The sequence below is a fragment of the Chanodichthys erythropterus genome, chromosome 18 (genome assembly GCF_024489055.1).
Source record: "Chanodichthys erythropterus isolate Z2021 chromosome 18, ASM2448905v1, whole genome shotgun sequence".
Taxonomy (NCBI): domain Eukaryota; kingdom Metazoa; phylum Chordata; class Actinopteri; order Cypriniformes; family Xenocyprididae; genus Chanodichthys; species Chanodichthys erythropterus.
Window position 1 is genome coordinate 4,794,758 of NC_090238.1, and position 12,283 is coordinate 4,807,040.

Here is a 12,283-nt window from a genome sequence, read left to right on the forward strand (position 1 = left end):
TTTACAGAGTGACAACTCATATTTATATGCATGTTATGCAAGTAGTCTGCTATACTGTTATAAAGATCTCACTGATTTACATTATCCGAATTTCATCTTACTTTTTGGTCATTTAAATTTCAGCAACTGCACCAAATTGCACATCTTTGCTTCATTTGGGCTTCTGAATAAAAGGGGAGCTTAATAATGAAAGCTCTGTAGTTTTAAAATATAATATAATGAGGATTGAGAGATGAATAAATAAACCTTCCTCCAAAGCCTGAATGATCATAAATGGTCATATTTAATTATTTAAAACAATATAAAAGTTATTCATATGTTTACTTTATAATAATCTGATTTCACACCAAAAAAAGACATGAATCCCGAGCTGAAGGATGTTTTTACAATTATACTAAAAGGCCTTTTACTTGCTAAAAAAGTATGAACTATCAAACAGATGACAGAAGGACTGTAGTAGATTGTGTACTACAAGTTTTTCAGTTTTGCAAATTTAGAGGTCTTAGAATTGTACGTATCAATTATGATACTTTATAGGGTTAAAAACTACATAAGGCTTAAAAGAATTCTGCAATGATTATTAGATTTATTAGGCATATAGAGAGCGTTAAAGAAGTTAATATACGAATACGTGAAGCTGAAAACAGAGTAAAGCTCTTGGTGATGGTTGTCTTGGGTCAGCCTTCATTCCAGCTACTTTAATCCCGAACTCACTATCACCTATCAGCCCGGAATACAGATAAGACTGCCCTCCGGCAGACACGGGAATAATGGAAAATGGGAACAGTCAAATGCCTTCTGACTGATGTAAAACGGAAACGTGACTGTTTTCTTAAGGGGGTCTGAATGCCTGCATCAGTCAGTTCAAGCAGCGGAAACACCGGTAATGACTGGCATTGATTTACTGAATCAACCAATTAAGATTTGAAACGTATTCTTATATCTTAAAAATCTAAAAAGGAGCGCTGCTGGTCTTAAACTCCTCCATTACCATTTCCAACCTTACTAATGAAATGAGAGAAAGAGATGGCAAGGAAGCACAGGAAACTCTAATCTCCTACTAACTTCTCGTTACACATGCTGTCACCTCTTTAATAACTTTCCCTAATGAATTGATTTCAGTCAAGCCAGTGTTTACTTTACTGCAGCTCGGAGGTGAAAATGTGTCAGGTGAGTGTGAACGATGGCAGCTCGTAGTGCTCAATCTGGACTGATAGCAGTGATATTTAAGAGCTTCTCTTCCCACGGGAGCCTGCCATTTAATTAGCATACTGACGCTTGTCCTCACGTTTAATTGCTTTTGGCTTGTAATTAAAATGTGTGTTGACTTTGCAGTTCCCTCACTGATGAATAGCAATGGAGGGTTATGCGATATTACATTTTTGCTGTGGCATACATTAAAATGGAAGGATTAAAATAACGGATTTAATCCGAACCTTTTTGTCCTCGGAGAGGTAATAGTTTGTCAGACATGCCAAAGCATTATAATGCATTAATCTGATCAATTAAAGGATTTACCATCTCAAGCCTTCGATAGGCTTTGTTTTGTTCCCTCTGTCACCCCGTTTAACTTCGGCCATTTAGCTGAAATGAAGAGATGTTTGATTTTGTGCATTCAGACCCTCCAGTACGCTGGGCTCGCAGGACGTGGATTGGCACCTTGTTTGAGGTATGCATGATTGTTCTGAGGTCTTTTTTGCATTACAAGAGAAGTGTATTGCAGTGGGCCTTGGATACAGACCAAACAGAAGTGCACTACGGGGCCAATGCTTCTCAATATCAAAATGTGCGTATTTGAGGAAGTCCTTTAGCCCATTTACGCCACTGTTTGCGCCCAGGCCCCTGTGCAATATCTTCCGTACCACCCCTTTGGCTTTGAATGGCATTTCAATGGCGGGCCTGCGCTTTCCCCCCCTCTGCATCCAACCAGCGTTGTGTGCATTCCCCGTCGCACTACTTTTGAGATTCATTTCCAGGTAAACATGCTTTGGTTGGCCGCAAACCTGCAGCCAACAGGGGTTGTCACAGCTGTGCCAGATAATAGCCAGAACAAACTCCTGTCTCGCTCCGGAATGTTTACTGTCGCCACAGACACTGTGCGGCAAACATTTTTGCATCTTTTATTTGGAAAGAAAGAGATCCAGTTATCAGTTTCACACAGATGAATCATAAGCTTAACCTGTTGGCCCTTTTGTAGTCTGGCAGATAAACGAAAGGGTAAAAGTGCAAATGCCAAAAAAGAAGAAATTAGAACAAACATACTTTTGTTTAAAGACCTCTTTTGTGGTTTCAAAGCTTTGAAAGCAGAGCTCCAAGTAACACATTCCTGCAAACAGCAGCAGGGAATTTACTGAAATCCTGCTTCCTCAATTACTGACAACTGAGTATCTATCTATCTATCTATCTATCTATCTATCTATCTATCTATCTATCTATCTATCTATCTATCTATCTATCTATCTATCTATCTATCTATCTATCTATCTATCTATCTATCTATCTATCTATCTAAGACAGATTCTAGAAACTTACAAATATCCTGACCTCTCTACGATCTCGAACATGAATTCCTAGTGACAGAAAGGAGAATAGAGGTCAGTGTTTGGAGATTCCATGGCAATATTTACTGAGAATACAGGCCCTAATGTATGAGATTGAGGAGGATCACCAAGGCGCCACCCACAGTGACAGTACATTGCAACACATAGAGCGCACTGAACCGCATGATGAATGATCGAGCTCTGGGCCGTGCAGAGAAAATCCTGATGCCTTATAGAGAAAGAAAGTACTCCTCACAAAAAATCTAAGTTTTGCCATCTATTGTTTTAGAGCTCGATGTTTCCAAAAGCATGACATATGCCAACCCAAGTTCAGAGGCGATCAAAGTATGCTCCAACGTGTTGTGTTTACTCAAAGACATGGTGCATTTGCATTTTCACCAAATACAAGATAGTGACCTTCTACACAGAATGTGTTCACAGTCTGTACCTTGTCTATTAATAATTAACTTCAAAATAATCCAGGAGGACACTGTGTCATGTTATTTAAAAAGCATTTTCCTCAAATTTAGGTAAGCCTAGTTACTAAGTTTAGTCTAGCTTGGTAAAAATTGAAAAAAAAATGTCAATGCATATTCATGTAAATGGTGTGATTTAGATTTAAACAGTTAAACAAGGCTGTAATGACTCGATATTCAAAGAATATGTGGTATTATCTAGTCATATGAGGATTCATATGTATTAAGACAACTTTGTCTCAATTTGTGGGTTGGTCCATGCTTTCTGCCAGATATTGAAAAAGTGCCATTTGAATTACTGTAACGATGCTATTCATTTATTTCCATGACCTAAATGAATAGCCACCAATCTCATTATTTGAAGATGTAGCATCTTGCAAACAGAATTGATAGTGCTCTTTTTATTATTTAATTAAATCATAAAATAAATAACTAATAGAAACATAAGATGAACTTACTTAATGAATATGATGAATAATATAGAACAGTTTTAAGACGACTACAATTGGCAGCGATGTCAAAGTTTTCAGCCTCTAATAATTTAACTGCCTTCTATAAAGAAATGATTGAATACCAGATCAATGTAAACATACTAAACACGGTAACTAAACACAAACATTTTAATGACAATGCATTTTCATTTAAACTGAAGGAAAACTGTTTCGTAATACTGAACGACTTATCCAAACAAGGTACATAATCAACAAATATTAAGCCGAAATTTCTAGCGATGACCCCCTTTAATTGAATACGAGTTTCAGTATTTCTTTGAACGTTGTGAAAGAAGGTTTGCCTTCTTAACAGTAACATAACTGCCATATTTTAAGATGCCCAATGCCATAGCCTACAACATGACAAACCAAAGTAAGAAACTGCGACGAATTTGCTGAACGTTATTTCTTCGGCGATGTCTGTGAGCACGTCAAACTTACACCGTTTACACAACACACACAGGTCCAAATAAACTCCGTGATTATATTTGCAAATTGCAGCCCTGTTATATACGCAAATACACACTAAATCTGATTCTACACCATTACAGTGCTGGTGAGGCACGTGTCAAATCGAAGAAGAGTTGATGTCTCGTTGATTATTTGATGAAATAGTAGCTATTTGTTTAAAATGATAAGGAATGCTCAGCCTGCAAATTTAGCTAAAATATGAATATCAAATAAATTGAAATCGAACTTTAACGTTTATGATATTGATCATTTATATATTAAATTACTTAATTTATAATGCATAAAAGATAAGGCTATTTGAGCATATACAGGGATGAAAATATATTTCGTGACTATTTAAATGGCACAAACTAGTGATCTAGTGAAACATTAAATAATGTAATAAGGTTGATAAAAAATAAATAAATGATAATTAACGTTATTTTAAGGTGATAACAATTGAACGTGTCCACGTATTTCTGTGAAAAAAAAAAAAAAAAAATCAATTTGTATACCAAGAGAGGGCGCACTCTTTTTTTTCAACCAAATCAAGAGATGCATACCATCAAAGGCCAAAAGAAGGATATGAAATATAGGCTTAAAATAGCATATAAGCAGTTAAGTTATAAATGATAGGGTTCACATATCCTGAAATGTTTTTTTTTTTTTTTTCGTTGTCTTCAGCCAGCAGCAAACCACCAGCAGCTAAATATCTTGGAGAGTCAAACAAAGTGTATAAATGTTAGGCTACTTTGTTTAATGAAGGCAATCAAATCTTGCCACTGAGCTCTGCAGAATCAACACCGATGACCTGCTCTTACATTAGCAAACTGTGTACCGCTATTAGCTACATAAACTAGAGCTCAGGTAAACAAATTAATTCAAAACAGGCGAAAACATTTACACGTTTTGATCTGGCATATAGGCTATTATCGTATTCTTTCATATTATATCTTTTTATAGATTTATAGGCTGTATTTTTAAATACAGCCAACTGTGCTTTTACAAATACTACTTTCAAAGATTTAATGATCAGTTAAACGTTTTGTTTATTAGAAATGATTGGGCTCTAAAAGAAAAAAAAAATGGAAATAATCATAAAAAAAGAATAAAACATAAAGTGATTATGCATTTAAAATCGATTGACTGTGCATAATAAATGCATAATAAATGCTGCTTGTGAATTATGAAAAAACAAAAAAAAAAAAAAAAAAAAAAAAAAAAACAAACAAAAAAAAAACACTTGATTCATCAGAATAAAGACCATATACTTGAATCCAGAGCTGTTGGCATTCTTAAATCCGTTCTCCCCAATTTTATCTGGATGTGATTTCAAACCACTCCTCTCACAGCAGTCCAAACTTCTATTCCCCCCTTTCTCCCGCTGGAATACAATAAGATTAGGATATAATGAATCTTTTCAAATGGGGCTGCTCTTTTCAAGCTGCGCAGGTGTACAATAGGGGGGCAAATGGAGAAGTCTCACGCCTAGGTGTGAGCAGATTATTCAAATAGGGGCCGAGTGAAGCAGTAGGGATTGGAGGCTCGCCCGGGCGCACAGAGCTATATCACAGCGTTAAGAGCCAGCAGCAGGCGTCATTTCAACTGCAGTCATCTCAGAAACACACACACACACACACATGCGCCAGCTCTTGACAGGAGGAGAGCACAACGACGACACGAGTGTATCCCGTGGTCCCCAACAACCACCTTTGGCTGCCAAAGGACACACAATACCAGCATTTCTCGTGTGGGGAAGCGTTTTGAAAAGTAGAACAAGTTTTTTCCAGGATGCTCGGTGCTGTCAAAATGGAGGGACACGAACACGCAGCAGACTGGAGCGCTTACTACGGAGAGCCAGAGGTGGGTAACTCACCTAAATAAATATATATGTATTTTTTTCTCCTCGTCGAAATCCGATCCGGTTTTATACAACTCAATATTAGCCCTGAGATAATATTAACTTTGAGATCAAATATTGACTTGAGGCGCCTCCAAATCCTCCCCCATCATCTCGACGCCCTGCACTATCCTAACAAAGTTGTGCTTGACATGCAATGCAAACTTTTCATTTCCAATTATGGATACCGACGAATACATTGGGTTTTATTATTCAACAACATCGGGCGTCCAGAAGCGAAAATAACCGGGCATTTGACTTTTGAACAAATCTAGCTACTATTCTTGGTTTTAAATTTCTGAGCGGCGGTAATATCGACTCAACAGCGTTTTGTTGAGATAAAATAACCCCCCCCGAAAACAGACTTTATAGCTTTAGTAGCTAACACTCTTATGGCATGATTCTAAATATCCCCAGATTAAGTCGTTTTTAAAACCCCAACTAAACGAGCTATTTAATAAAAAAAAAAGTTCTGAATAATGGGCTATAGCCTAATAATAATAGAATCTTTAGGGAACCCTGTTTATTTATGTTTCTCTTGCTATGTTTGCCAAGCCAAATGATTCTAAATATTTGGAGTTGCATGAATTAATCTTATTGTCTGATTTCTTTCGCAGTGTTACACTTCGGTCAGCAACATGAACACTGGACTGGGAATGAACTCCATGAACACTTACATGACTATGTCCGGAATGAGTTCGACTGCAAACATGACAGCGGCAAACAGCATGAACATGTCCTATGTCAACACGGGTATGAGTCCTTCAATGACAGGCATGTCCCCCGGTGCGGGAGCGATGGCCGGCATGGGTGCGGGTATGACGGGCATGAGCGCAGCCCTGAGCCCGACCATGAGCCCCATGGCAGCACAAGCGCCCTCCATGAATGCCTTGACCTCGTACAGCAATATGAACGCTATGAGCCCCATGTATGGCCAGTCGAACATAAACAGATCGAGGGACCCGAAGACCTACCGGAGGAGCTACACGCACGCCAAGCCACCCTACTCGTACATTTCTCTAATAACCATGGCCATCCAGCAGTCACCCAGTAAGATGCTGACCCTCAGTGAGATCTATCAGTGGATAATGGACCTTTTTCCTTTTTACCGACAGAACCAGCAGCGCTGGCAGAACTCTATCCGCCACTCGCTGTCCTTCAACGACTGTTTCCTGAAAGTTCCGCGCTCCCCGGATAAGCCAGGGAAAGGTTCGTTTTGGACCCTTCATCCCGATTCCGGGAACATGTTCGAAAACGGCTGCTATCTGAGAAGGCAAAAGCGCTTCAAGTGCGACAAGAAACTAAGCAAGGACCCGGGTCGGAAAACATCGGAGGGCGGATCGAACAGCAGCTCCGAGAGCTGCAACGGGAACGAATCTCCTCATTCCAACTCGTCCAGCAACGAGCACAAAAGATCCCTGTCTGACATGAAGTCAGGTCAGGGTCTGAGCCCGGAGCACGCAGCCTCGCCGACCTCCCAAGCGCAGCATCTCCTAGCTCAACATCACTCTGTTTTGACGCATGAAGGACACCTGAAGCCAGAACATCACTATTCCTTCAATCACCCCTTCTCCATTAACAACCTCATGTCCTCGGAGCAACAGCATCACAAAATGGACCTAAAGACTTATGAGCAAGTGATGCATTACGGTTACGGCTCTCCAATGGCCGGCGCGTTATCCATGGGCTCCATGGCCAGCAAAGCGGGCCTGGATTCGCCGGACACATCCTATTACCAAGGTGTGTACTCCAGGCCCATCCTGAACTCTTCCTAAACCCTCACGGACCTTGTGACAATTTGTACATTTGTAAAATGGTTGTGTATATGTATTCTGATTTTTGACGTTTCCCGTTAATTTAGATGTTCATTAGTAATTATTTTGTAAAAGACATGTTGACAATGTGACGAACTCTTCGAGGCGGCTTTTGAAAATGGACCAAAATCACACCGAAGGACAGCGGACGGATTGAACTTCTTCAATCACCTGTGTAAACTTATTTATGGCTTGTAAATGTGTATTCTTGTAGTTGATGACAAGAACAGAATCTATATTAAAGTGTTATTTGGAATTTTTCTCAATTCTGATTTTCACTCTTTTTTGTGTCATGTTGCCAACAAGAACAACAAAAATAATAAGTGTCATTTTGCTCAACGAATTATCAATGCATTTGCACATACGAACCATTGTTATTGTAAAGCTACACATTAATATCCAATCTGCCACAGTTAAATTATTGTGATTGAATTAATCTGATTGAAATGTTGAATTTCTTTGCTACTTCAACCCTGAACTAAATTAATATCAACAATAAAAACAGAAAAATAGGCCACGAAAGTAGGTTGTTTTGATAAATGAAATAAGCTAAAATGCGTTTGTGTACATTTAGAAACATTACAAATGCTTTTAATTTCTTGAAAGATGTTTTGCATTTTACGTAAAAAAGTAGCATCTAGTCTTTGAAATCAATTTTTCTCCACAACGACAATAAAATGTAGCCTATAACGTTATGTTCAGAAACCCATGTTAAAGACCACGCAGGCTTCGCAAATTATAATATATATAATAGCATATATAACAATATAGGCTACACGTTGTTTATTTATACATGCACAGTATAATATACATATATGTATAAATTAGAAATATTAAGCGCTCTCTAGCGCTATATTTTGATGAACATATAGCAACAAATATAAGATGAGCATCTTTTAACAAAATGAGGAATAGCAGACAAATAATACTCGATCCCATTTCTGAACTCTTCTATCATCTTTATAAAGTCTCTCGTTTCTTTTCCACATATGAATAAAACGTGAGACCCCATTTATGTAAAACTAAATACATTTATATCAGGAAAAATACGTCCTATTAACTAAAAAAAGAAAAATAAATATTTGAGTGGGTGGGCATATTTGACAGGCACCGCATTGCTGTTTTGTCACAAATAAGGAAGCTGTGCTACAGACTTTCCCCTTTTAATAGTAAACTTGCAGATCAAGAAGTCATCTGTGTGTCCAACAAATCATCCCCTGGGGTATCACACGAATGTGTACACGGAGAAAATTCTCCTTCAACTTGAATAATGGCAAAGAAGGCCTGGTTTTGTTACCTCTGTGTTTTTAGTTCTCAGTCCATTCCATTGTATTTCAAACCCCCATGATCTGCGAATAAACAAAAACTGGTAAACAATGAAAAAGGCGGTATTAATACATATAGGATGTGTACATGAGCAATCAAATCACACGAGTGTAAACTTTGAATAAGAGCACGTCACTTCTAGGTAAATTTACACAGAAATTAAATTTCGGTGCCCCTCGTTTTAGACATAATGCTAGGCTGAATTTTTATAGCGCACTGATCGATATCTTGGTAAAATAATCATTTTTTTTTTTTAAACTAGCGGGGCAGTGAAATCTTTGCTTTGTTGCTAAAGTCAACAGTGACAGAGTTTGAGCTCAAATAAATGCCGTGAGGCTTCCAGCCCTGTGCAGAAGGCAGCGGGAGAGGCTACGATTATCGTGCTGCAGACTCCAGGTACGAACATTTTCATGATTAAATCCAGCTCGCGATGCATGCTGTGTGTTTCGCCTAATTGGGATTTCATATAGGAGGCTTCTGCGATTTCACGGCAATAGAGTTGGACGCTTGAACAGACACAACTCAAGTGCTGATGTTAAGGGGCTCTTTCAGCCGACTGTCAGATGGCTATTCCAGCTGATTGATGCCAATGATACTGGAGAAGAAATGCATTGGTTTCGCCGTGCCAATAACCGATGCCCATCAAATGGAGCTCAGGTATAGCAATGGTGTTTTTCATCGGGCAAACTTGCTGTCGAGATAAATGCGTAGGCTATGCGACGAAATTATCAGTTCAGATAAAGGATTTTATGCTTGTTGGCTACGAAAGCGAAAAGTTCGACATATTCGGATATTCTCGCCAACTAATTAGACGCAAATGTTGCCGACGAATTTCTGGCGTGTTTTTCCAGAGACAGAAATGACAACAGCCCTCAACATGAGCATAACATTTAGCAGCTTTATGTTTGACAGCAGACAAAGTAAGTATTAACGCGACAATCGACAGACAGATCAGGTTTACCCTCACAACGTAATAAAAGAGAAAAAGGAAGGGTAGCTACTCCGATTGTTTCCCTTAAGATTCTGCACAATTCTATCAAAATAATCATCATTATCAACAACCACGATAATAGTAATTACAATAACAATTAAAATCGTTATATTACCCTTATTTTCTTGTGGCTATGTGAGTATTTAGGCCTGGAATGAAAAACTCCCATATGCTTTGTACTTTCAAGGATACAATATAAAAGTGAGGTCTAAAAATATATTTCGATAGCTAATATTTAGATATAAATTCTTGGTTCTTGCAAACACCGTGGGCATTTTTAAAAAGCTATCAATGAAAAAGAATTAAAAAACTAAAATCAAACTCTATTAGCAACGAGATCAGTTTTTCCCTGGCGTGTTTTCCCTTCTCATTTAGTAACCCTGCTTAATTACTTTTCGTTGGAGTCGTCCAATTTGCATATCATACTGCAAATGAAAGCCAGAATGTAAACAACTGATGCTCAAAATTCTCATTAAGAGTATATGAAGTTTCTCAAGGAGAGCAATGGACATCATCACCTCAACTTTTGTGTGCGTCGCATACAAACATACTTCACATAATGCAGGCCTAGTGGTTAAGAAATATAAATCTATTTATTTATTTCCCCTTCATTTCCTAATTTGAATGTAAATTAACTGATATTGATACATAAACTACTAAATTATTGCGAGCTAATTTTGTAATGGATACAAAAAAATAAAATACATAAAATAGTTTGACCTGAATTGCATGAACGTGTATCTAAACTAGTACATCGGGTCATCTAAATGGCTTTAGCCCGTATTTTGCTCTATCCTCAGTGCTGGAACACCCAAGTGGAGCTGGTCTCCAGGGAGATCTGCGGGACACCCATCTTACAAGCTGTAATGCCGCTTTAGCCCATTGCTGGGGAGGGACCGTTCGCACTACCCCGATTTAAGACCAAATACTCTTAATCCTGCTGCTGTCCCACACTATATTAATGCACAACACAGACGCCTAATCTACGCCCTAAAGTTAGAAAGGCAGTTTCACTGCAATATGCCGAATAGGATTAGGTTAGTCTTTGTAATAGTCTTCAAGGCATTTTAAACGCTGCGCAATACGATTACATGTAAAACTAGTTAAAAAGGTCCCCCAGAACAGATGATTAAAAATAGTTATAAATGCATATAAATGACAACAGTAATAATATCAATAGGTAATAATAATAAATCCATGTAGGCTAATATTTCTATATAGCCTAAAACGCTGGGTGAAATGAAATTATTAATAGAGTTATTTTCCAATTTTAAGCGTAACAAAATTTTGAATGTAAAACTCGCGATTTTATTTTTCTTGTGTTGTTGCTAATACTTTCATATTTATGTATTGTTCTACATATATGGCAGACAACACAGGAGAGCACACACTTTATTTCCTAAATATGACCTTGAAATGGTTTTGTACTTTGGAAAAACGGTAGTTTTCCCTCAAAACAAACCTTTTTTTTTCAGTTTTCTTTTTTTATATAATAAAATGGGGAGTATGCTTTTATATTAACTTTACACTTCACACTACTTATTCTTAGTTACCTTGATAAATAAAATGATTAAACTATAAAATAATATTTTCTGAGTAATATAAGCATGAACAGACACGCCTCTGTTTCTGTAAGTCATTAACCTGACCAAATTTGTTAAGATGCATTCCACACTTTAAAATCTATAGCGCTATAATTCACCACACACATGTACATTTCTTTGGCTTGAGTAATGCATGTTTTCTGACATTAATGCAGTGTATAATATGTTTGCATTTCATGTGAGACAATGCATGCTATCTAAACCCTTAATATTACAAATACATTGGAGACATTCAAGATGAAGTTTGTACTGTATCAATATGATAAGAGCTGATTTATTTTCTAAATAAAACACTCATGAGCATTTCCTATAATGCAGAAGAGGTAATTAATGTGATGAGAGTAGGTGGCATTGTTTTGACATGAATCATCACCAGATGTTTTTCTTTTTTGTTTTGACTCACATTGCTTTTTAATGTCATGTACATGCCCAACCCTCCAAACATTGAATAGGAACATTGTCTATTATTCTTTAGCTTTTAAAAGGCTCTATAATTGTCTAGAAGCTGTTGTTAAATGGCTGCTGTCAGGGTGTTGTGGTCGGAGAATCTGGCCGAATGCAGCGGAAATAGTGTAAGAGCGTGATGGGTCAGGCCTGTGTTCACACTCATCCAACAGCTTGGTGTGAAATTCTTGCTGAGATGTACAGGCCAAACCACATGTCCATTCAAAAAACCCATTCGCCCCATTCA

The 12,283-nt window shown here is 37.8% G+C and overlaps 1 protein-coding gene across 1 annotated transcript; it reads left to right on the forward strand.

Moving 5' to 3' along the window:
• The first annotated feature begins 5,543 nt into the window (after positions 1–5,543).
• On the forward strand, positions 5,544–7,922 carry foxa2 (forkhead box A2). The gene is made up of 2 exons (XM_067367595.1): positions 5,544–5,820; positions 6,475–7,922. Exons 1-2 carry the CDS (start codon positions 5,749–5,751, stop codon positions 7,630–7,632), a joined length of 1,230 nt encoding a protein of 409 aa, XP_067223696.1. The 5' UTR covers positions 5,544–5,748; the 3' UTR covers positions 7,633–7,922.
• Positions 7,923–12,283: the final 4,361 nt, after the last annotated feature.

Coding starts and splice junctions, on each gene's coding strand:
- foxa2 (XM_067367595.1), top strand. CDS start 5,749: ATGCTCGGTGCTGTCAAAATGGAGGGACACGAACACGCAGCAGACTGG. Junction 5,821..6,474: donor CTTACTACGGAGAGCCAGAG/GTGGGTAACTCA, acceptor TTTCTTTCGCAG/TGTTACACTTCGGTCAGCAA.